Below are 25905 nucleotides of genomic sequence, written 5' to 3'. Positions count from 1 at the left end.
CACTGAAGTTGCTAGCCTGCAGCTTTAATTATAATTCTCATTTTCTGTTTTCTTTCCTGTTTGAGAACTACAATTGATTACATCAACCATTACTGCAATGAATCTCTTTTCATCCCAACTTTCGGAGTAACAGCCGTGTTAGTCTGTATTCGCAAAAAGAAAAGGAGTACTTGTGGCACCTTAGAGACTAACCAATTTATTTGAGCATGAGCTTTCGTGAGCTACAGCTCACTTCATCGGATGCATACCGTGGAAACTGCAGCAGACATTATATACACAACGTTACTCATTCCCTTCCATTAACTTGTTGCAGGCTATTGCCTTTCCTCACATCAGGTTCTCTTTTAGGTATCTCCTAACAGCTTCTGCACAGGACATGTTATTAGCAACTTGGGGTTTTTGTAGTTCTCTAGCTTGCTCCCCTCAGTACAACTTGTATATTCTGAGCTGTGTTTTCCTCCACATTTGCAACATTTTTGTTCTGTCCCTTCCTCACAGTCATCCTATGAATGGTCACCTCCACACTTACTGCACTGTATTTTCCCATTGGAATTATTTGCAACATGACCAAATCTCTGGCCGCTGTAGCATCTCACAGAAAGAGGACTATAGGACTTTGATACCCTAAAGTTACTCTGATATTCTGGACTATCTGGTCACATCCCTCCCTTAAAATGTGACCAGCACAGCTGTAAGGCACTTGCTATCACTGCCTCTTCTGCTAATTAGCCTCTTAGCACTTATCACCTTATCTCCACCTATTCCTTGCTTTCTTTTCTGAAATTTCATTTGGCACCCCAGATACTACCCATCTTGTTTCTGTGAGGAATTTGGGTAGCTGACAACTCATTTTTATTTTACCTAGCACCTTTGTCTTAAGGAGTGTCCCTACTTGGTCTTTGTTTTTACATTCCACTAATGAGTCTCCAGCAGGTACCATCTTAGCTCTTGCTCTGTCTCCAGCACTTTTTTGATCCCCTCTGCCATTCTCAGGGGGCTGATATCCCCTATCTTTATGTCCTTATCTACGGATTTTACTGTTAGGTAATTTCCCCCCATTTCCCTTTCCTGCCCTCCTATTTGCTGGTCCTTCTTCTGAGTGCAGAGAATCTCCCCTTTTCTTTTTCCTTGCTGGCATCCAGTCTTCGTCAATGTTTTCCCTGTACTCATGGTCTAGCCTGGTTTCAGTTTCATTTCTCTCATCCATCTCACTCTGCCCAGCCAGCCACCGAGCCAACACCCCACAGTCACCACTGAAACAGCCTTTCTTCAACCAGATCCTGGACACTTCCTTTTACACCCCATCACTTTATATAGGGTCAAGGAGCCAATCAGGGATAGCTAAGACCACTGTCAGTCAGATCACATGAGGTGGAACTTCCCCTGGTGTTAAAGCACTACAGATTGTGTGTTGCAAGGAATAATCAAATTACAGGTAGCAATGTGGGGATGTTTGTTGCCTGGTAGTCCTATAGACCCACTAGGCCTTACATCATCTCTTCTAGGGGTGCTGCCCAGACAGGCTCTTCTAGGAGGATGATGGTATGCTTGGCAGATAAGGGAAGCTTGACTATCAAACCCACAGTAATAACCACCTAGAGTCTAGATAGGGTGTCTGAAGGTGCTGAGGGGCGCCTTCTTACTAACTAAAGGAGGAAGTGGTCTTGGGGAATAGAGCATCCAGGAAATTATAGGGCTTGAGGATGCACATCAGCTGGGTATGGTCAGGGAGGCATTCCCCTTTTCAGGACAGGGCATTGGCTGCCTTGTTCTGGTGATAGGTGATGGTAAAATAAAAGTGTGTGAACAACAGGGCCCATTGAAGCTGTCTTTGGTTCAGCGCCTTTGCCCTACGGAGATAGTCCAAGATTTTAGGATCTGTGTATACCTGTATTGGGTGTTGGGCACCTTCAAGGTGGTGGTGCCATTCCCCGAAGGTGGCTTTGATTGCTAGAAGCTCTGTATCTAAAATCTCATAATTTTGTTCTGCTGGCTGTGAGTTTCCGAGAATAATAAGCACAAGGGAACAGGTGCTGTTGGGGAGCTGATTCTTGGGGAAGTATTGTCCCAATTGCAACATTAGATGCATCAGTCTCACTGACAAAGGCCCTCATTGGGTCAGGATGGCTCAAGACTGGAGCACTGGTGAAGGCCATCTTGAGCTGGTCGAACACCTGTTGAGCCTCCGGAGAGTAGGTGAAAGAGGCGTGTTTGGGGAGGAGCACTGTCAATGGGGCTATCTGGTCTGAAAACCCAGGCATGAAGTGCCTATAAAAATTAGCAAACCCAAGGAAGCACTGCAGCTCCTTGATGTTCCAGGGGTGCCGCCCAGGTCCGAACAGCGTTCACCTTCCTGGGGTCCATTTTGAGGCCCTCGGAGACAGAATGTAACCCAACTACTTCACGGAGTGTTGATCAAAGCTGCCCATTTGTGCTCGCACCATGGGAAGTTCTGTCCGAGGGCTGTCAACCTGTTCAGGCGTGTTTAGTGCCCCTTGCAACATGCTGGGCAGGGGGTGACCCACTGCCTCCATGTCCCACAGGGCTGGCCTTCTACAAGTGTAAGGGGTGGTCCAGGAAAACTTCCAGAATCCTTGGCAAAGGTAGACAGGACTAGTGGCAGGAGCTTGGGATCACAGAACTGAAGCCAGGAGTCAGAGCCAGTGTTAGGGTCAAGCTGAGGATCAAGCAAAAATCAGAGTCAGAGTTAAGCCAAGGGTCAGAGCCAAAGACAGAGTCAGGATTGGGATGCGGGTCAAACCCAGGTTTTGACCTTTAATCATATTTGTTACTCTTCTCTAGACTTTCTCCAATTTGTCCACATCTTTCCTGAAATGTGGTGCCCAGGAGTGGAAGAATTACTTCTCGTGTCTTGCCTACAACACACCTGCTAATACATCTGTCATAAATATAAAGGGAAGGGTAAACCCCTTTGAAATCCCTCCTGGCCAGGGGAAAGCTCCTCTCACCTGTAAAGGGTTAAGAAGCTAAAGGTAACCTGGCTGGCACCTGACCAAAATGACCAATGAGGAGACAAGATACTTTCAAAAGCTGGGAGGAGGGAGAGAAACAAAGGGTCTGTGTCTGTCTGTATGCTGCTCTTGCCAGGGACAGAACAGGAATGGAGTCTTAGAACTTTTAGTAAGTAATCTAGCTAGGTATGTGTTAGATTATGATTTCTTTAAATGGCTGAGAAAAGAATTGTGCTGAATAGAATAACTATTTCAGTCTGTGTATCTTTTTTGTAACTTAAGGTTTTGCCTAGAGGGGTTCTCTATGTTTTTGAATCTAATTACCCTGTAAGATATCTACCATCCTGATTTTACAGGGGGGATTTCTTTATTTCTATTTACTTCTATTTTTTATTAAAAGTCTTCTTGTAAAAAACTGAATGCTTTTTCATTGTTCTCAGATCCAAGGGTTTGGGTCTGTGGTCACCTAGGCAAATTGGTGAGGCTTTTTATCCAACATTTCCCAGGAAAGGGGGGGTGCAAGTGTTGGGAGGATTGTTCATTGTTCTTAAGATCCAAGGGTCTGGGTCTGTAGTCACCTAGGCAAATTGGTGAGGCTTTTTACCAAACCTTGTCCAGGAAGTGGGGTGCAAGGTTTTGGGAAGTATTTTGGGGGGAAGGACGCGTCCAAACAGCTCTTCCCCAGTAACCAGTATTAGTTTGGTGGTGGTAGCGGCCAGTCCAAGGACAACGGGTGTAATATTTTGTACCTTGGGGAAGTTTGACCTAAGCTGGTAAAGATAAGCTTAGGAGGTTTTTCATGCAGGTCCCCACATCTGTACCCTAGAGTTCAGAGTGGGGGAGGAACCTTGACAACATCCGAGAATTATATTTGCTTTTTTTGCAACAGTGTTACGCTGTTGACTCATATTTAGCTTGTGATCCACTATGACCCCCCAGATCTCTTTCTGCAGTACTCCTTCCTAGGCAGTTATTTCCCATTTTGTATGTGTGTAACTGTTTGTTCTTTCTTAAGTGGAGTACTTTGCATTTGTCCTCATTGAATTTCATCCAATTTACTTCAGATCATTTGTCCAGATCATTTTGAATTTTAATCCTATCTTCCAAAGCACTTGCAAACCCTCCCAGCTTGGTATTGTCCGCAAACTTTATAAGTGTACTCTCTATTCCATTATCTAAATAATTGATGAAGATATTGAACAGAACCAGACCCAGGACCTATCCCTGCAAGACCCCACTTGTTATGCCCTTCCAGCATGACTGTGAACCACTGATAACTACTCTCTGGGAATGGTTTTCCAACCAGTTATGCACCCACCTTATAGTAGCTCCATCTAGGTTGTATTTCCCTAGTTTGTTTATGAGAAGGTCATGAGAGACAGTATCAAAAGCCTTACTAAAGTCAAGATATATCACACCTACTGCTTCCCAGCATCCACCAGGCTTGTTACCCTGTCAAAGAAAGCTATCAGGTTGGTTTGACACGCTTTGTTCTTGACAAATCCATGCTGACTGTCACTTATCACCTCATTATCTTCTAGGTGTTTGCAAACTGATTGCTTAATTATTTGCTCCATTACGTTTCCGGGTACAGAAGTTAAGCTGATTGGTCTGTAATTCCCCGGGTTGTCCTTATTTCCCTTTTTAAAGATGGGTACTATATTTTCCCTTTTCCAGTCTTCTGGAATGTCTCCGGTCTTCCACGACTTTTCAATGGGGTGACGAGTGGAGATAAGTGGAGTCTTACTAACCCGGATCACACATGCCAGATTGTTTCTAGACTCTGAGTTTAGGGAAAGCATCTTTTTTCACCCAGTGCCTTTCCTGTATTATCATCTCACACTCATTATGGAGTGGGGAGGGTCATTCCCCAGTTAGGGTTGCACATCAGCCTGGTTTTGCACCTTCCTAAGATCCACCCTTCATAGAGCTGTATTTTATGACTGCTACATAGCTATTGTTGGGAAACAGAAAAGGCACTGCCAGTCCCACCACGTTCCCATCACCACCACAGGCACTAAGGGAGAATTTACTCCACTTCATAATTTATGGCATGAACTGATCTCTTGTGAGGGGGTGCAAATTATTCCTTCTCCTACAGGGCACTGAAATGCTGAATATACCAGGATATAGTGTTAGAATTCGTGGAAAGAAATCTAACAGCAGGACGGTGCCTAAGAACTCTAGACCACATTGAAAAATCTCAGTCCAAGATTTTAGTTGATGTTTGATTTTGACTCCTAAGACATGGAATGATTCTGGCCATTGCCAGGAGTGAAATACAGCATTTAAGCATCATTGTTAAGCTCTGGTATGTCACTAGATAGGATATGATAGACAGAGAAATGATCTGATCTGTCATATCAGTATGTGGCTACCGGATAAATGGGCTTTTATAGTAATCACTGGTATCCATGTCGAACACCCTCTTCCCCCTCAGAGCAATGTTCTGTCCTTGGACTCAGTTTCCTGGCACTTTGCTCTGAAATCTAAATTTAACCTTAATATTTCAGCCTGTAACCAGGAGGGGGAGGGAGTTTCTGAATATTTATGGAATTAATTCACGGGATTTGATTAACTTTTAACTCTGTGTCCTTCCAATTCAGTCGCACAGATTTATTGTTCCTAGACTCAACCAATGGCAGACTGCAGAAACCAAACAGCCATCACTGAATTCTTCCTCTTGGGATTCGGGGATCTCCCTGACCTGCAAATTCTTCTCTTCCTAATGTTCCTAGTGATCTACATGGCAACCGTGGTTGGGAACACCCTCATTGTGGTGCTCGTTGTGGCTGACCAGCATCTTCACAGTCCCATGTACTTCTTCCTGGGGAATTTGTCCTGCGTAGAGACCTGCTACACCTCAGCCATCATGCCCCGGATGCTGGCCAGTCTCCTGACTGGGGACAAGACCATCTCAGTCAGTGGCTGCATCATACAACTGTATTTCTTTGGTTCTCTGGCAGCTACAGAATGCTGTCTCCTAGCAGTGATGTCTTATGATCGGTATTTAGCGATATGTAAACCCCTGCACTATTCAACTCTTATGAACATCAGGTTTTCCTTCCAGTTGGCTGCTTGCTCCTGGTTAAATGGTTTTTTGCCTATTACCAACTTTGTCTTATTCCTATCACAGTTAATATTCTGTGGCCCAAATGAAATTGACCATTTGTATTGTGATCCCCTCCCTCTGATAGAGCTCTCCTGCAGTGACACCCACCAGGTCATATTGGCGGATTTCATACTAGCCTGTGTATTCACCCTGCCTCCATTCCTACTAACCCTGACATCCTACATGTGCATCATCGCCACAATCCTGAGAATCCCTTCCACCACCGGGAGGCAAAAGGCCTTTTCCACCTGCTCCAGCTGCTACAGCAGCTCACGAAAGCTTATGCTCAAATAAATTGGTTAGTCTCTAAGGTGCCACAAGTACTCCTTTCCTTTTTGCGAATACAGACTAACATGGCTGTTACTCTGAATCCAATAAAAGGTATTACCTCACCCACCTGGTCTCAAACCCTGAGAAATGAGTTCATCGACTGAAGTGAGAGCTGTCCTACGAATAGAGGTGAGCACCCAATTCCAAACTGCTGCTGCTTTGCATTTATATATCACCTTCCGAACCGGGGTATTAAAGTGCTTGAGTAATTAAGCATGAGCAATTTAAGATTCACCTTCTGTGAAGAATGTGGGAAGTGTCTGTATTCATTTTTACGATACATAGTCTGTGTCAGGATGCTGGGCAAAGGTAGGTAGGACAAGTGTTAGGAGCTGGAGATCCCGGAACTGAAGCCAGGGGTCAGAGTCAGTATCAGGGTCAAGAGTCAAGCCGAGGGTCAGAGCCGGAGGCAGAATCAGGAATTGGGACAAGGGTCAAAACCAGGTTTCAGCATCCCACTTGTGTTTCTAGGGGTCGATCAGGAGTCAGAATCAAAGTCAGAGTCGAGGTCAGTACCAGGACTTCAGACACAGAGAAGCAAGGTGGTCATGGCAGCTGGCTGGGATCCACATTGTTGCCTGGACACTTCTTGGTGCGCCCCATGGGCGAATATAGGGTCAAGGAGCCAAGAGCACCGATCATGTCCGATCATGCAGGATGGAATTTACCGTGGCGTACAACCACTGCAGATTATGGGCCACAGGGAATGAGTCAGCTACAGGCACTGCCAGGTTGCAGTGTGGGGATATTACTTACCCGTTAACCTTACAGGCCCAGGTCCAAGTCCGGCTGATACGCACAGTTACTTTGGGTGGCTGTGGTATGGGTAGCTAAGGGTTAAATTCTGCAAGCACTGCCTCATGGTAGCTGTAGACAGACCTCAGTGGTCTGATGCTCAAAAGGAAAAGCCCCGTGGGAGAAATGCATGAAGCAGTGTATGAGAGATACAGGGTGGGTGAGGTAATATCTCTTATTGGACCAACTTCCATTGGTGAGAGAGACAAGCTTTCAGCTACGACACTGCATGAACCAGTGTAGTCAGGTTCACACGCCCTTCTCGAACCAGAGGGGGACCTTTGGGCAGGAACCCTGAACTAAGGGACTTCGGAGTGGATAAAAAAACAGTCTGTGGCTCAAAGGGTTACTGTGATGCTTGGATATATAAACAGGGTGATCTGGAGCAGAGAGGCTATTTTACCTCTGTATTTGGCACTGGTGCGACCACTGCTGGAATCCTGCGTCCAGTTGTGGTGCCCACAATTCACGAAGGGTTCAGCGAAGAGCCATGAGGACGGTTAAAGGATTGGAAGACTCAAGGAGTTCAGTCAGTTCAGTTTAACAAGGAGCAGGTTAAGGGGCGAACTGATCACAGTCTGTAAGTAACCATGTGGGGATGAGAAATGTGATAAGGGTGGGCTCATCAATCTAGCAGAGAAAGGTATAACAAGGGTTAAGAGCTGGAAGTTGAAGCTAGACAAATTCATATGAGAAATAAGGCACAGTTTTTATCAGGGAGGGTAATTAACCACTGGAACAATTTACAAAGAGTCATGGTGGATTTCCCATCAGTGGAAATTTTAAAATCAGGATTGGATGTTTTTTCTGAAGGATTTGCTCTAGTTCAAACAGAAATTAATTCAGGGAAGTCTTACGGCCTGTGTTTCACAGCGATGCAGTCTAGATGATCCCAGGGACCCTTCTGGCCTTGGAATCTATGAATAAGTGGGGAGAGATTCTGATTGGGGTGTCAGACTATCCGAGAGGCCGGGGTTGCAGGGGGCAACCTGCCTCATTGTTTTTTGGGGGTACCTGGGTTAAGTGGAACCTGCTTAAACTGGCAAGGAAAGGCAGTGTTTAGATAGACAAATCGTCTCATGCCATTTGAAGTCATCACGTATCGGGGTTCTTTACCTCCTACTGAACCGAAACAATACCCTCAAAGTTATCCAGATCTACGCTCCCACAAGTGCATGCGAAGATGAGGATATGGAAGGATTCTATCAGGAGCTGGAGGAAACCCTCGCTCAGAGTTCCACATAAAGGATTGCGATGGGAGATTTTAATGCCAAGGTTGGAAGAGGGAGAGAGGACGAAAAGTTCATAGGTATCGGAGAATGAAACGTGCCAGAACGACTAGATATATTGGCAGAGACGAGGAGAATGTTCATTGGTAACACCTGGTTCCGAAAGAAGGCCAACAGAAGATGGACCCGGATCGCACCAAATGAGAAGACAAAGAATGAAATCGATTACTTCCTGATCGATAGACGACGCTTCCTGCAGGATATTTCAGTAGTGCCATCGTTCAACACCGGAAGCGGCCATCGCCTGCTGAGAGCCAGACTCACGTTCACTGTGAAGGTGGAGAAAAAGGCACTGTGTACGGCTAACAGAAGGCACCAACCGGTAGCTTTCGACAAGGCAACCCTGAAGGAAAACATTTCCAGGGAAGACTGGAGCCTCCTGGATGGCTGCGATGAGGATTATGAGAACTTCAGCAAGAGACTGAAATGGTGCGTGAAATCAGACAATGTGTGCATAGGATTTTATTGTTTTAACCCTGTTTTCCTCTGCTAGGTATGTTTCTGTGAACCAACCAGTCACACCTGTTTTTGAAGAGGCCATCCTGAGTCACTAGAGGTTCACACTGGTCACAAGGTCCCAGAGAGGATTCCATAGCAGGGGACAAAGCCAGTTGTAGCTGCTGGAGTTAAATACGGATGGTGAAACAGAGACGCTGTAGCCTGCAGACACACGGCACCCATTCTATATACATGGGAGATAGAGAGATGGATATACAGCTGAATACTTAAGGAGAGAGAGAGAGAGAATAGAAAAATCAGTGAAATAAAAAAGTTTTAACTTTCCTACCAATATTGGTAGGAATTTTCTAAGTGCCTTAATGGATTTAGGTGCCCAACTCGTCAAGAGGAGCGGGTGCCTAACTCCTATAGAGTACTATCGAAGTCTCAGCCTTAATAGTCCAAGAATCCATGTTACAGGGAGAGAATTCCCAGCACAATTTAACAACATTTTCAGGTTCCACAACTTATATAATGGAAAAGGTTTTCAACTATTATTAATATTTGCTAAAGGTAGTAAATCTGGGTCTACCTGTTGGGAATTTTTGATATTTTGGAACTGTGTAACAATGTGAAAGAATCACAGAGGTACATTCATAGATTTATAGATTGGAAAGCCACAAAAGACCATTAGATCCTCTAGTTTGATGTCCAACACTAGATTTATTGATTGATTGATTTGGTTTATACAAAAATATGAAGACTTTCTCAATAATGGTATCCCACATTTGGACAAACTTTGTCATAAGAAGAGATATGAGATTATGTGAATCAAACTATGTGTGTCTAAATGGCTGCCCATTATGGTGGGCTCTCAGACCATTCAACATAGCAACTGGGTTCCTGGTCCAATTCGAGAGATGTTGATATTTTGTTAAATCTGCTGCATAAAACTTACGATAATATATCCAAAGAGTCAACATACCAGCCAGCTCTGTTCCTGCAACTCCATTATCAAACCAGGGGGCTTCCTTCCCCCTCAACTTCTTCTTTGCTGGGTTAAAGCTTAAGTATGTTTTCGCCAATCATCTCCAAGACGTATTTTTCTCTTCCTCACTTTTTATCCTTCCTAGATACACCCCATGGCAAACACAGAAGGGAGGAATCAAACGTCCATCACAGAATTTGTCCTCCTGGGATTCAGGGATCTTCCTGAACTGTTGGCCCTACTCTTCCTGCTGTTTCTAGTGATCTACGTTGTGACCTTGAACATCCTCATTGTTGCGCTAGTTGTGGCTGATCGGCACTTTCACACCCCCATGTACTTCTTCCTGGGGAACTTGTCCTGCTTGGAGACCTGCTACACCTCCACCCTCCTGCCCAGGGTTCTGGCCAGTTTCCTGACAGGGGACAATACCATTTCTGTTAGTGGTTGTATGACACAATTTTATTTTGTTAGTTTCTTTGCTGCTGCAGAATGCTATCTGCTAGCAGTGATGTCATATGATCGGTACTCGGCGATATGCAAACTGCTCCATTATGCAGCCCTCATGAATACCAGGTTCTGCCTGTCGTTAGCAGCTGGGTCTTGGATAAATGGATTTCTGGCTGGTATCATAGTAATAGTTCTTATGTTACAATTAACTTTCTGTGGCCCCAATAAAAACGATCATTTCTGCTGTGAATCCACAGAAATGTTAAATCTCTGCTGCAATGGCACCAACCAGATAGAGCTTGTCATTACCATCCTGGCTGCTATATTCACTCTGCCTCCATTGGTATTAACCATGATGTCCTATGTGTGTATCATCTTCACCATCCTGAGAATCCCTTCCACCGCCGGGAGGCAAAAGGCATTTTCTACCTGCTCCTCTCACCTCATTGTGGTGGCCATTTTCTGTGGGACCCTAATCACTGTGTACCTGCTACCAAAAACCAACACACTGAGAGACCTGAACAAAGTGTTCTTCATCTGCTACGCAATTCTGACTCCTATGGCCAATCCCTTCATATGCAGCCTGATTAACCACGAGGTCAAGGAAGCCCTGAAAAAACTGTCAGTAAGTGTCTAGATTTTATGAGAATTCAGAAACTTTAATCCCTTAAGGCAAGATGGTGTAATACTCATGCTATGTGGATCTTATTTCTCACTCCATTTTTGGTGATATGCACTTATAACATTTTGAGGATGTGCAAAGTTTTGAAAATATAAGAGGAATCAATACCAGGACTGTTGGAATAAAACTGAGCTGTATTTTACTTGCTGAATGTGGGTAGATATCTCGATTAATTCCATACACTAGAATGACTTAGGGCTAGATCTACGAAGGGACTTAGGTGTTGCAATGAGTAAGTTTTAGTGCCACACCAGCCAGTGGGAACCTCAGCCCTGAGTTCGCAGCCAGGCTCCCTATACGGTGCATGGGGAGAAGTAGGCAGCTAAGAAAGGGATCCCCAGAGATCAGCATGCGGAGCAAGGAGCTGCCTCACCTAGCCAAGAGGAAAAATCAGTTAGAGTGTTGCCTAAGCCCCATCTCTCCCATGGAGTTCGACACTGCCTCTGCTTGGGATTTTCAGCTGGGAACCCCAAGGGGGAGGGGTGAACTCACCAGGCTGTTGGAGACTCAGGTTCAGTCCCCCCGACTAATACGGAGCAGGGATATGACTGTGGGTTCCCCCAACCCAGGCGAGTGTCCTAGCCACTGGACTGCAGAGTCCTCCTCTGGCCCAATGCATGTTTAATTAGTTTTACACAGTGGAACAATGTCCTCAGGAGACTTTGAGGGAGCCCCAGACCTGATTGCCCTCCATGCCAGTGCACGGGGAACTCACCCGAGAAGAGGGAAACCCAAGTTTAAATGGCTCCTCTTTGGGGGGGGAGGAGGGAATTGGACCTGTCTCCCCCACGTCCTGGCTGAAGGCCCTAGCCACTGGGATCAGGGTTATAATGGAGGCTTCATGCCCCTCAGCCACTTTGGCTGGGGATAGGCTTGTTGGGAGCATGCCTACCAGATGGAGCCCTGCAGGTGAGACAGGCAGGGCCATGTCTAGCTTGAGGCTCCTGTGGGGGTGAGGTCTGAGATGAGTGCCTAGACTGAGGGGGCTGTCCATATGTTCACTGGCAGAGACTGGCTCCTACAGGCCTTTAGTGGCAGAGATTTAGCCACCTATGACATCAGGTGTCAGCTGAGCCGGTGTTTTGAGGCTCTCAGTGGTGCCTAAATGCTGGCCCTAGGCACCTGAGTCCCTTTGTGGACCTAGCTCTGAAAACCCAACTTCCGAAGTGACGGATGCTCTTAGGCCCATGGCCTCTCAATGAGATTTGTGTTCCTGTGTCACCAAGGTCGCTTGAGGCCAGATGTACTTAAAGGTATTGAGGTGCCTAGTGGGATTTTCAAAAGCATCCAGGTGCAGAACATGCCAAAAATGGGTTTAAGCCCCAAGATGCTGCTGAAAGTCCTATTGGCATCTAAATACATTTTAAAATGTATCAGTGAAATCCTTGCTGATCTTAAGCACAAAAAAGAAGCTTACAAGAAGTGGAAGATTGGACAAATGACCAGGGAAGATTATAAAAATATTGCTCGGGCATGTAGGAGTGAAAACAGGAAGGCGAAATGACACCTGGAGTTGCAGCTAGCAAGAGATGTTAAGAGTAACAAGAAGGGTTTCTTCAGGTATATTAGCAACAAGAAGAAAGTCAAGGAAAGTGTGGGCCCCTTACTGAATGAGGGAGGCAACCTAGTGACAGAGGATGTGGAAAAAGCTAATGTACTCAATGCTTTTTTTGCCTCTGTCTTCACGAACAAGGTCAGCTCCCAGACTACTGCACTAGGCAGCACAGCATGGGGAGGAGGTGACCAGCCCTCTGTGGAGAAAGAAGTGGTTCGGGACTATTTAGAAAAGCTGGATGTGCACAAGTCCATGGGGCCAAATGCGTTGCATCCGAGAGTGCTAAAGGAGTTGGCGAATGTGATTGCAGAGCCATTGGCCATTATCTTTGAAAACTCATGGTGATTGGGGGAAGTCCCGGACGACTGGAAAAAGGCTAATGTAGTGCCCATCTTTAAAAGAGGGAAGAAGGAGGATCCTGGGAACTACAGGCTGGTCAGCCTCATCTCAATCCCCAGAAAAATCATGGAGCAGATCCTCAGGGAATCAATTGTGAAGCACTTAGAGGAGAGGAAAGTGATCAGGAACAGTCAGCATGGATTCACCAAGGGCAAGTCATGCCTGACTAATCTAATTGCCTTCTATGATGAGATAACTGGTTCTGTGGATGAGGGGAAAGCAGTGGACGTGTTGTTCCTTGATTTTAGCAAAGCTTTTGCCATGGTCTCCCACAGTATTCTTGCCAGCAAGTTCAAGAAGTATGGGCTGGATGAATGGACTATAAGGTGGGTAGAAAGTTGGCTAGATTGTCAGGCTCAATGGGTAGTGATCAAAGGCTCCATGTCTAGTTGGCAGCCGGTATCAAGTGGAGTGCCCCAAGGGTTGGTCCTGGGGCCTTTTTTGTTCAATATCTTCAGAAATGATCTGGAGGATGGTGTGGATTGCATCCTCAGCAAGTTTGCAGATGACACTAAACTGGGAGGAGAGGTAGATACGCTGGAGGGTAGGGATAGGATACAGAGGGACCTAGACAAATTGGAGGATTGGGCCAAAATAAATCTGATGAGGTTCAACAAGGACAAGTGCAGAGTCCTGCACTTAGGACGGAAGAATCCCATGCACCGCTACAGACTAGGGACCGAATGGCTCGGCAGCAGTTCTGCAGAAAAGGAGCTAGGGGTTACAGTGGACGAGAAGCTGGATATGAGTAAACAGTGTGCGCTTGTTGCCAAGAAGGCCAATGGCATTTTGGAATGTATAAGTAGGGGCATTGCCAGCAGATTGAGGGACGTGATCGTTCCCCTCTATTTGACATTAGTGAGGCCTCATCTGGAGTACTGTGTCCAGATTTGGGCCCCACACTACAAGAAGGATGTGGAAAAATTGGAAAGAGTCCAGCAGAGGGCAACAAAAATGATTAGGGGACTGGAACACATGAGTTATGAGGAGAGGCTGAGGGAACTGGGATTGTTTAGTCTATGGAAGAGAAGAATGAGGGGGGATTTGATAGCTGCTTTCAACTACCTGAAAGGGGGTTCCAAGGAAGATGGACCTAGACTGTTCTCAGTGGTAGCAGATGACAGAACAAGGAGTAATGGTCTCAAGTTGCAGTGGGGGAGGTTTAGATTGGATGTTAGGAAAAACTTTTTCACTAGGAGAGTGGTGAAACACTGGAATGCGTTACCTAGGGAGGTGGTGGAATCTCCTTCATTAGAAGTTTTTAAGGTCAGGCTTGACAAAGCCCTGATTGGGATGATTTGATTGGGGATTGGTCCTGCTTTGAGCAGGGGGTTGGACTAGATGACCTCCTAAGGTCCCTTCCAACCCTGATATTCTATGATTCTATGAAAATCTGGCTCTTGGGCACTTCTGAAAATTTTACTCCTGGTCTTTAACCTCTCCGATGAGAGCGGAGGGAATCATTACTTTTACAGCTTGGTGGCCCATATGAGACCGGGACCTCTGCCAACTGGCCTATGGCACAGAGTGTGCATAGTTTCATAGGGATCCCCTGGGTTGGATATCTGCACAAGAGCTCACCAGAGGGTGGCATGTGAGCTCTGTACTGAGAGCCAATATCACACGGATTGTCATAACTCCTTAAGAATTATCGAGCCAAACATTTCACAAGGATTATGTATCTATACTGAAAATACCATCTTGGGGTTGAGCCAGGTCACCAGGAGGTGACACGCCTCCAGAAATACTTCCTAACTGTAAGAACAGTGGGACAACGGAACAGACGCCTAAGGAGGTTGTGGAAGCTCCTTTCCTGGAGGTTTTCAAAAGGAGGCTGGAGAGCCAGCTGTCTTGAATGGTTTAGACAAAACAAATCCTGCATCTTGGCAGGGGGTTAGACTAGATGACCCTTGTGGTCCCTTCTAACCCTATAGTTTTATACCTCCTGAGATAACAGGATGCTTTTCTCCCTGTCTGGCCATTTGTATATTGTAGGCCTCACCAAGGAGGCCTCTTTACAGAATGAGCCTGGTGCAAGTTAAGAGATTGCAAAATCGGAGAGAAACAAAACAGCAGGGGGTGTTGAGAGTCCTTCACCTAGGAGACAAGTTAACCGTGTTTGTCTTATGAAAGGAGGGTCACCACTAGCCTGGCTATAAAGCACAGCAAGGATTTTGCGGGAGCAATACTCTACAAGACACATGTATCTTGTTAACTAAGTTTGGGCTCTAGAATACATGTTATGATTTTATTTTGTTATAGGTAACCATTTGTTTCCAGTACTTGCTACTACTGGAATCTCTAAGCTTTGCTAAATAAACTTCTATTTGTTTTCACTAGAAACATATGTAAGTGCTGTGTGTTAAGCAGAGCGGTGAGCCGAGATGGAATGGTTAAGCTAAGGTTTTCTGGTTCTTTGGAAGCAGCAGATCTGTGAATATGGCAAGTGTCCAGTGGACCAGGGGCTGGTCACTCCAGGGGGATGCTCTGAGGCCTTGAGCATTGGTATGTGCCCAACGCGAACTGTAAAGTAACAGCAGGGCCTGCAGAGGCCTGGAGAGGAGCGCTTGTCGCCCAAGGCTGGTGGAGTTGGGGAGCTGACCCCCTGGTAGGTACAAACAAGTCTTCCTCACACTGAGGGCAGGCGGTGGCGAGGTGCTTCACAGCACTGGGTATTACAGGAAGTGTCGCAGCAAAACTGATCAAATTAGTAAGTTTTTTTTGTTTTTAACCAAAATGAGTCTCTCACTGAAATGAACGGCTGAAAAAATTCTATTCAAGTTGAATGAAATTTTTTCAGTGCTAATTTAAAACATTTCAAGACATTCCCAATTTTTTCTCCCGAAAACTCTTCACCAAATTCAACCTGAATTCCTGAATAGTTTCACCGCCCTGAAAAATGCATTTTTTTTTTTTGGCAAATTTACCATTCACTGAAGAAATGTCTCCATGCTCTCCCTGTGGGCCATGAGTGACTCTATCTGGGTGATTGTCTACCTGAGCTCTCTGGGAGAGGGGATGCACAGAACATTTGCCCCCCACTCTCGTAGATTGCGTTGGATACAGGCTGAGTTTAGTGCTGCACACTGGGATATTTGTGGGAACTCCCTGATTGTGAACTTGGGAACCACTTGTGAGATGAGGATCCTGGGTGGAGGAATGCGCAGAGGGGTAAGGATGCTGTGTGCTCCTTGTCCCAGGTGCTTTATAGCTCAGGCCCCAGGTTTCAATGGCATGGCACAGGCTGATGGATGTTGGGAAAGCAGTGAAAATGTTGATATGTTGAATAATGACTCCCTGAGAGGGCTCCGGATTGACATCCCTTCGCTAAGTAGCTGCATTGTGTAACAGTCACTAGGTAGCAACATTGCAACTTTTATACTATTTATGCTGCTACAGCATCTAATGGACCTAAGATGGCAAAGCAGTGTCCCAAAGGAGTGGGGCGTCTCTGCTACTGGGACAAGGTGAGAGCTGAGAGTAATGCAAGAGAAAAGGGCACCTATCGCTAGGCTTGGCAGAAGTCATTTTTTTTTGTTTCAATGGATAATATTGATTTAATCCATAAAAATAAAAAATACTTAAATACATTTTCAGTTGCAGAAAATTATGGGGGATCAGACCGTGGGTGGGTCAGTCAATAGTTATTTAATTACAGTACTTGTTGAGATTCAAAAAGTTAAAGCTTTAAACTGTTAAAATACAAATTTTTAACATCCCGTGTCAAAATATACCAAGTAAATATCCTTAAATCAAACTCTAAGTTCTCAAGCAGCATCTTTCGTTCTTTGCTGATCTGTAAATTTCAATCGTCATCAATGGAAATTTTTTTCATCAGTTTGTGTTGGGTGAAATCAACATTTACCAAGAAAAATCTAATTCTTCGAAGCTGAAGTATAGTTCATCTTTTCCTCCTGTTTATCCTCTACAGAATCCTCCTGGCTCTCACTGATGGCGTCTTATGTCTCGCTCACAATCTATATTTTCCACAATAGACCCCCCCATGTGTATCCCTTACCCTGTGCCGCCACCTAGTGCACAGTATATTGTCTTTATCGTTGGTGCTGCCTGGCTATCTAGCAGCCACAGCACCTCGGCTGAGAACGCTTTTCTGTCGGTGTCCTTTTCTCTTGGCTCTCAGTGGGTGCCAGTAACACAACACGGCGGGGTCCTTATTCTCTGCTGCCACCCAGTGGCAGCAAATGTAGAGTGCAGCTGCCCCTTTCCATTGTCCTTATCTTCCACTCTCCTCTAGCAGTCATTACACAGTATAACAGCCTGTTCCCTCTTCCTTATCTCCTGTCCTCTAAGGGTATTCCCAGAGTAAAATGGTCCTTTCTCCTTTCATTACCCTCTGCTGCTACCCAGTAGCCCCACTGTATAATACAGTTGTGTCTCTGGCCAGGTCTAAACAGAAATGTTTCCCAGTACAGTAATGTTGGTTAGGCTTTTTAATGACACGTCTTCCCCAGCAAAATCCCTAGCGTAGACCTGGGTGTACCAACCAAAAAATGTGCTCTTACTAATATAGCTTATTTCTTTCAGGGAACCCATCTGTATAAGCTCTACAAGCAAAATCACTTTCTTGCTGGTAAAAGCCATGTCTGAGGTCGGAAGACTTTCAGGGAGAGCTCTGCCCACCAACCTTCTTCTAGTTTGGGCTCGATTTCATACCAGTATAACTTTGTGTATTAGGGGTGTGATTTTTTTTTAACCAATATAACAGATAACAACCCTGCGTTGCATACGGGAAACTGAGGATTTCCTGGACGAAACTCAGGATAGGCTTCTAGGGGCACAAAGCTCTACAGATATAGAGCAGGTTGCACAGAGGAGCCAAGAGACCAGTGAAGAAGCTTGGCAACATGTGACCTCCAGAAGAGGTAAGCGGAATGTCCGGGTTCCAGTAACACAGACACAGGTAACTAACCGCTTTCATGTTCTCTCCACAGGTATCGTTGCGGAGAGTGGACCAGATGATATGTCTGGGGCGAGAAAGCAGAAGGAGACTCCGCTGGTTGGAAGGCATGGGATGTGCTGTCCTGAGGTTGGGGGTTCCACGACCACCACCCCCAAGAGGAGAAGGCGGGTGGTGGTGGTCGGGGACTCTCTCCTCCGGGGGACTGAGTCATCTATCTGCCGCCCTGACCGGGAAAACCGAGAAGTCTGCTGCTTGCCAGGGGCTAAGATTCGTGATGTGACGGAGAGACTGCCGAGACTCATCAAGCCCTCGGATCGCTACCCCTTCCTGCTTCTCCACGTGGGCACCAATGATACTGCCAAGAATGACCTTGAGCGGATCACTGCGGACTATGTGGCTCTAGGAAGAAGAATAAAGGAGTTGGAGGCGCAAGTGGTGTTCTCGTCCATCCTCCCCGTGGAAGGAAAAGGCCTAGGTAGGGAGCGTCGAATCGTGGAAGTCAACGAATGGCTACGCAGATGGTGTCGGAGAGAAGGCTTTGGTTTCTTTGACCATGGGATGGTGTTCCATGAAGGAGGAGTGCTGGGTAGAGACGGGCTCCATCTTACGAAGAGAGGGAAGAGCATCTTTGCCAGCAGGCTGGCTAACCTAGTGAGGAGGGCTTTAAACTAGGTTCACCGGGGGAAGGAGACCAAAGCCCTGAGGTAAGTGGGAAAGCGGGATACCGGGAGGAAGCACAGGCAGGAATGTCTGTGAGGGGAGGGCTCCTGCCTCATACTGGCAATGAGGGGCGATCAACAGGTTATCTCAAGTGCTTATATACAAATGCACAAAGCCTTGGAAACAAGCAGGGAGAACTGGAGGTCCTGGTGATGTCAAGGAACTATGACGTGATTGGAATAACAGAGACTTGGTGGGATAACTCATATGACTGGAGTACTGTCATGGATGGTTATAAACTGTTCAGGAAGGACAGGCAGGGCAGAAAAGGTGGGGGAGTAGCACTGTATGTAAGGGAGCAGTATGACTGCTCAGAGCTCCGGTACGAAACTGCAGAAAAACCTGAGTGTCTCTGGATTAAGTTTAGAAGTGTGTGCAACAAGAGTGATGTAGTGGTGGGAGTCTGCTATAGACCACCGGACCAGGGGGATGAGGTGGATGAGGCTTTCTTCCGGCAGCTCACGGAAGCTACTAGATCGCATGCCCTGATTCTCATGGGTGACTTTAATTTTCCTGATATCTGCTGGGAGAGCAATACAGCGGTGCATAGACAATCCAGGAAGTTTTTGGAAAGCGTAGGGGACAATTTCCTGGCGCAAGTGCTAGAGGAGCCAACTAGGGGGGGTGCTTTTCTTGACCTGCTGCTCACAAACCGGGTAGAATTAGTGGGGGAAGCAAAAGTGGATGGGAATCTGGGAGGCAGTGACCATGAGTTGGTTGAGTTCAGGATCCTGACGCAGGGAAGAAAGGTAAGCAGCAGGATACGGACCCTGGACTTCAGGAAAGCAGACTTCGACTCCCTCAGGGAACGGATGGCCAGGATCCCCTGGGGGACTAACTTGAAGGGGAAAGGAGTCCAGGAGAGCTGGCTGTATTTCAAGGAATCCCTGTTGAGGTTACAGGGACAAACCATCCTGATGAGTCGAAAGAATAGTAAATATGGCAGGCGACCAACTTGGCTTAATGGTGAAATCCTAGCGGATCTTAAACATAAAAAAGAAGCTTACAAGAAGTGGAAGGTTGGACATATGACCAGGGAAGAGTATAAAAATATTGCTCGGGCATGTAGGAATGTTATCAGGAGGGCCAAATCGCACCTGGAGCTGCAGCTAGCCAGAGATGTCAAGAGTAACAAGAAGGGTTTCTTCAGGTATGTTGGCAACAAGAAGAAAGCCAAGGAATGTGTGGGCCCCTTACTGAATGAGGGAGGCAACCTAGTGACAGAGGATGTGGAAAAAGCTAATGTACTCAATGCTTTTTTAGCCTCTGTCTTCACGAACAAGGTCAGCTCCCAGACTGCTGCGCTGGGCATCACAAAATGCGGAAGAGATGGCCAGCCCTCTGTGGAGATAGAGGCGGTTAGGGACTATTTAGAAAAGCTGGACATGCACAAGTCCCTGGGGCCGGACGAGTTGCATCCGAGAGTGCTGAAGGAATTGGCGGCTGTGATTGCAGAGCCACTGGCCATTATCTTTGAAAACTCGTGGCGAACCGGGGAAGTCCCGGATGACTGGAAAAAGGCTAATGTAGTGCCAATCTTTAAAAAAGGGAAGAAGGAAGATCCTGGGAACTACAGGCCAGTCAGCCTCACCTCAGTCCCTGGAAAAATCATGGAGCAGGTCCTCAAAGAATCAATCCTGAAGCACTTGCATGAGAGGAAAGTGATCAGGAACAGCCAGCATGGATTCAACAAGGGAAGGTCATGCCTGACTAATCTAATCGCCTTCTATGATGAGATTACTGGTTCTGTGGATGAAGGGAAAGCAGTGGATGTATTGTTTCTTGACTTTAGCAAAGCTTTTGACACGGTCTCCCATAGTATTCTTGTCAGCAAGTTAAGGAAGTATGGGCTGGATGAATGCACTATAAGGTGGGTAGAAAGCTGGCTAAATTGTAGGGCTCAACGGGTAGTGATCAATGGCTCCATGTCTAGTTGGCAGCCGGTATCAAGTGGAGTGCCCCAAGGGTCGGTCCTGGGGCCGGTTTTATTCAATATCTTCATAAATGATCTGGAGGATGGTATGGATTGCACTCTCAGCAAATTTGCGGATGATACTAAACTGGGAGGAGTGGTAGATACGCTGGAGGGGAGGGATAGGATACAGAAGGACCTAGACCAATTGGAAGATTGGGCCAAAAGGAATCTGATGAGGTTCAATAAGGATAAGTGCAGGGTCCTGCACTTAGGACGGAAGAACCCAATGCACAGCTACAGACTAGGGACCGAATGACTAGGCAGCAGTTCTGCAGAAAAGGACCTAGGGGTGACAGTGGACGAGAAGCTGGATATGAGTCAGCAGTGTGCCCTTGTTGCCAAGAAGGCCAATGGCATTTTGGGATGTATAAGTAGGGGCATAGCGAGCAGATCGAGGGACGTGATCGTTCCCCTCTATTCGACATTGGTGAGGCCTCATCTGGAGTACTGTGTCCAGTTTTGGGCCCCACACTTCAAGAAGGATGTGGATAAATTGGAGAGAGTCCAGCGAAGGGCAACAAAAATGATTAGGGGACTGGAACACATGAGTTATGAGGAGAGGCTGAGGGAGCTGGGATTGTTTAGCCTGCAGAAGAGAAGAATGAGGGGGGATTTGATAGCTGCTTTCAACTACCTGAAAGGGGGTTCCAAAGAGGATGGCTCTAGACTGTTCTCAATGGTAGCAGATGACAGAACGAGGAGTAATGGTCTCAAGTTGCAGTGGGGGAGGTTTAGATTGGATATTAGGAAAAACTTTTTCACTAAGAGGGTGGTGAAACACTGGAATGCGTTACCTAGGGAGGTGGTAGAATCTCCTTCCTTAGAGGTTTTTAAGGTCAGGCTTGACAAAGCCCTGGCTGGGATGATTTAACTGGGAATTGGTCCTGCTTTGAGCAGGGGGTTGGACTAGATGACCTTCTGGGGTCCCTTCCAACCCTGATATTCTATGATTCTATGATTCTAATATAATTACACTGGCACAAGCCCTTATACCTGGCAGTTACAGCAACGCAAAGATTCCTTATACCAGGAGAGCTCTGGCTACAATTCACCAAAATATCATTATCCAAATTCAGCAGGTAAACTACAGTTCAAGTTGATTCTGACTGTAATGATCCCAGTACGGACTCCTCTTACCTGTTTAAATCTTTGCACATCCGCAAATGTTATAAGCGCACGTGACCAAAGACTGAGCGAGAAGAAAGGGCTACACAGCATCTGAGTATCAAAGAGAAAAGCAGCTGCGCTCGTCACCATTTCGTCTTTTTTTTTTAAAGTGAGATTTCTGAATTCTCAGACAATCTGGACCAGGGTTTCTCAGCCTGTGGGCCGAGACCAGAAATTGTCACCAGAATGTTTCAAAGGTGGCATGGCAGCTCCTGTCCCACAGGGCTGGCTGGGCTCGTCCCCCTGCTCCAGACACTGCAAGCTCTGGGGCAGAGGTGGTACCAGCCCATTGGGGGCCCTAAGCAGGAATATTTGGGGGGACCCCCCCACAGCACACATACTAATAACTAATAGGGGGCCCCCTTGAGCTGCTTGAGGCCCTAAGCGATTGCTCAGTCTGCTAACGCCTAGTATCAGCTCTGCTCTGGGGTCCCAGCACCACTCAGGTTTGGCCCAGCCATCATGATGGCGGGAGTCCGGGTAGGCCAAATCCGAGTGAGTGGCACTGCCCTGGGTGCCCTGTTAGGGTCTAACCGGGTGAAATGTAAGGGCTATGCTGGAGTCAGACAGGAGGACCTGATGGTCTCTTCTGGTCTTAAACTCTATGAATTGCTGATAAATGGGGATGGGTGGTAGGGGAGAGGATTGAGGGTGGGGAGAGTGTTCCGGGGGGTGGGGAGTGTCAGGCCAGGGGGAGGGGAGAAACACTGGAAGGGGATCAAGGGAATGGTGGTGGAAGGGGGAGGGGTGGGCTAAGGAGGTGGGGATTGTCAGCTCCACATTCCCCTATCTCGTTTGAAGCCACCACCCCTTTCCCTTCCCCTCCCCTACTCCTCTCTAGCCTGGGTGGTAGTGGGGAGGGGGGAGAGATGCCTCTTATTCACAGCCCCATTGCTCAGGGCAATGGCTGGGAGACAGAGAGGGACACACCTCAGACAAAGGCGGGAAGGGGGTGTCAGCAGCCCCAGGCTCAGTCAGGATCTCAGGGACCCTGCTCCTCTGGGGGCTTTTCTGCCCCCGCCCCCCCATGCATGAGCCTGGTCCGCACACTTCCACTGACACCACCGACAGGACTTGGTGCTGAAATGCGGTGTCCTTGATCTCTTAAAGTGCGGCTGCACCTATCCTTCTATCACAGCGACAGCTCTGATCAAACTGTTCCAGCTAATCCCCTACCATAAACAGAGGTGGATCAGATTGCGAGTTTAGTAGTTTAAACAAAAAAAAAAATCTGTAGGGGTATTATTTAAATTAGAAATGGAGAGAAAGCTGGCAGGGAGAGAAGTCAATCAATGACATGTTAGAAAGGGTGAAGACAGCTGATAAGTGGCTGAGCTGCTAACGAAATATATAGTCTATATTGCACTATATGACTGGAGAGGAACAAATAGAGACAGCTGCTTGGGAATTTTCCATCAAATGTTTTTAGACAGAAAATGCAGTTTTGTCAGAATCAACATTTTTCACAGGAGTTTCAGCCAAACATTTTCAATTTTTTTCCTGATGGAAAATTGGAATGAAAGATTTTGTCCTGGATCAGGATGATTTGAAATGAAAATATCAGTTTGTCAAATCCAGTCAAAACATTCAATTTTGGGCCAGTTGGATGCACCCAACTGAGCAGCCATGATACTTCATGGGAGCTGTGGGCTGGGCTCTTGGGCTGGACTACATTTCCCTTGATGCACTGAGGACTCGCTTCTGCTTGAACCATTCAAAAATTCATAGATTTGAAGGCCAGAAGGGACCACTAATCCTCTAGTCTGACCTCCTGTATAACATAGGCCATAAAACTTCCCCAAAATAATTGCTCTTTGAATTAGAGCAGATCTTTTTAATAAAAATAACAATCTTGATTTAAAAGTGTCAGTGATGGAGAATCCACCATGTCGCTTGATTACTTGTTCCAATGGTTAATTACCCTCGCTGTTAAAAATTTATGCCTTATTTCCAGTCTGAATTTGTTCAGCTTCAGTTTTCAGCCATTGGATCTTGTTATACCTTTCTCTGCTAGGTTGAAGAGTCCATTATCAAATATTTGTTCCCAATGTAGGTACTCATAGACTGCAATCAAGTCACCCATTAACCTTTGTTGTTAAGCTAAATAGATTGAGCTCTTTGAGTCTATCACTGTAAGGTGTGTTTTCTAATCCTTTGGTCATTCTTGTTTCTCTTCTCTGAGCCCTCTCCAATTTATCAACATGCTTCATGAATTGTGGTCACCAGAACTGGACACAGGATTCCAGCAGCGGATGCACCAGTTCCAAATATAGAGGTAAAATAACCTCTCTATGCCTAGTCAATATTCCCCTGTTTATGCCTCCATTGCAGTCCATCAGATGAGATGTAATCCAGCCAGGGAGTCCAGCTCAGAGAGGAAAACAGGACCATGAAGCACCCACACTGCAACGCCCATGGATTGCTGAAGCAGCTCAGGGGGAGAGAGTTTAATGTCTAACCTACCCCAATTAAATGTTTCAGTTTGGTTAAAAACAAAAACCAAAATGTATCAATCTGAGAATGTTTGTTTATCATTAGGGGAAAACAGGTAGGCACATGCCTGTGGAGGAGAACCTAGATCTTCTGTCTCCCTCTCCTTTGCCTTAACACTAAGACCATCCATCATTCCCATGCATAGAATTTCACATAATGAAATCGCTTTTATTTAACCCCATGCAGGAGAGCTCCTCTTCAAGCAGAGAAAAGGACAATGGAATGATGGTGACTGAATTCATCCTTACGGGACTTTCCAATTGCCCAGCCATTCGCTTATCCCTTTTTGTTGGTCTACTTGATAACCCTCGCTGCCAATGGCCTCATCTTCATAGCCATAGGGACTGAGGCTAAGCTGCACAACCCCATGTACTTCTCCCTCAGCAACCTCTCCTTGTTAGATATCTGCTGCCCCACTGCTACAATGCCCAAGATGCTGGAAAACCTCTTGTCTGAGAGCAACACAATTTCCTTCACTGGCTGCATGTTGCAGCTCTACTTCCTGGTGGCTCTAGCAGGGACGGAGGTTTTCCTCTTGGCAATGATGGGCTAGATGGTCATGGCCTAGATGGCATGGAGGATGGTGTGGATTGCACCCTCAGCAAATTTTCAGATGACACTAAACTGGGAGGAGTGGTAGATACACTGGAGGGTAGGGATAGGATACAGCAGGACCTAGACAAATTAGAGGGTTGAACCTCCTAAAGTTTAGGTTGGATATTGGGAAAAACATTTTCACTGGAGGGTGGTGAAGCACTAGACTGGGTTACCTAGGGAGGTGGTGGAATCTCCATCCTCAGGGGTTTTTAAGGCCTGGCTTGACAAAGCTCTGGCTGGGATGACTTAGTGGGTGTTGGTGGTTGGGATGACTTAGTGGGTGTTGGTCCTGCTTTGAGCAGGGGATTGGACTAGAAGACCTCTTGAGGTCTCTTCCAACCCTAATATTCTATGGATCTGGTCAGAAAATGAGGGTGGGAAATCACTAAAATGTTCATGATTTCCACCCCACCCTGTTTTTAATCCAAACCTCATTTGACCAATATTGTCCAACCATCTCTGTTACACCTTAGTGTAATACAAAGATGTGACTGTGAAGAACATTCTAAACATGGCTGAGTCAGACAAACCAGATTATTAGGGCTGGTCAAAAAATTTTCGTCAACTTTTTCAGAGAATTGGGAGTGTGATTAAATGATTTTTTTTTAATGGAAAGTATATGCTTCCCTTCCAAATTATTGATTTTTCATCAGAAAACTGAACCTGCTGCCAAAACCCCCGAAACTTTGAGGGTGGCAGTTTTGTCTGAAAATGTTTGTTTTTAGCAGTCTGGGGCCAAAAATTGTTCAGTTTGCAGCTGAAATTTTTCAAAATTTGGTTGTTTGAAAACAAAATAATGGGTTTGGGAGGGGTATGTATTTTGTCCAAAAAGTCAAAATTTTTCCTGCAGGAAAAAACAAACATGTTCTGACCAGCTGGATAGATGATTTGTTTGTCAAAACCCGTTGTGACATGGTGAGGAATGCAAGGTTGATAGTGGGTGATTGTTCTGTATTTCCAAAGTTTCATATATGATATTCCAAAAAAAATGTCTATTATCTGATCCTTTGTACCCAGAAGGCTGA

The 25905-nt window shown here is 46.1% G+C and overlaps 2 protein-coding genes across 2 annotated transcripts; both read left to right on the top strand.

Moving 5' to 3' along the window:
- Positions 1-5610: 5610 nt before the first annotated feature.
- On the top strand, positions 5611-6378 carry LOC140904851 (olfactory receptor 6P1-like). The gene has a single exon (XM_073327165.1). It carries the CDS (start codon positions 5611-5613, stop codon positions 6376-6378), a length of 768 nt encoding a protein of 255 aa, XP_073183266.1.
- Positions 6379-10078: 3700 nt separating this feature from the next.
- Positions 10079-11008, top strand: LOC140904850 (olfactory receptor 6B1-like). Its single transcript, XM_073327164.1, has one exon. It carries the CDS (start codon positions 10079-10081, stop codon positions 11006-11008), a length of 930 nt encoding a protein of 309 aa, XP_073183265.1.
- The last annotated feature ends 14897 nt before the right edge of the window (positions 11009-25905 follow it).

This window comes from Lepidochelys kempii, unplaced genomic scaffold, assembly GCF_965140265.1.
Source record: "Lepidochelys kempii isolate rLepKem1 unplaced genomic scaffold, rLepKem1.hap2 scaffold_95, whole genome shotgun sequence".
Classification (NCBI taxonomy): domain Eukaryota; kingdom Metazoa; phylum Chordata; order Testudines; family Cheloniidae; genus Lepidochelys; species Lepidochelys kempii.
The sequence above is the reverse complement of the archived record's forward strand: the minus strand, read 5'-3'. Positions and strand labels throughout refer to the sequence as shown.

Bases quoted from the DNA above. Each gene is read 5' to 3' on its own strand.
- LOC140904851 (XM_073327165.1), top strand. From the start codon at position 5,611: ATGGCAGACTGCAGAAACCAAACAGCCATCACTGAATTCTTCCTCTTG.
- LOC140904850 (XM_073327164.1), top strand. From the start codon at position 10,079: ATGGCAAACACAGAAGGGAGGAATCAAACGTCCATCACAGAATTTGTC.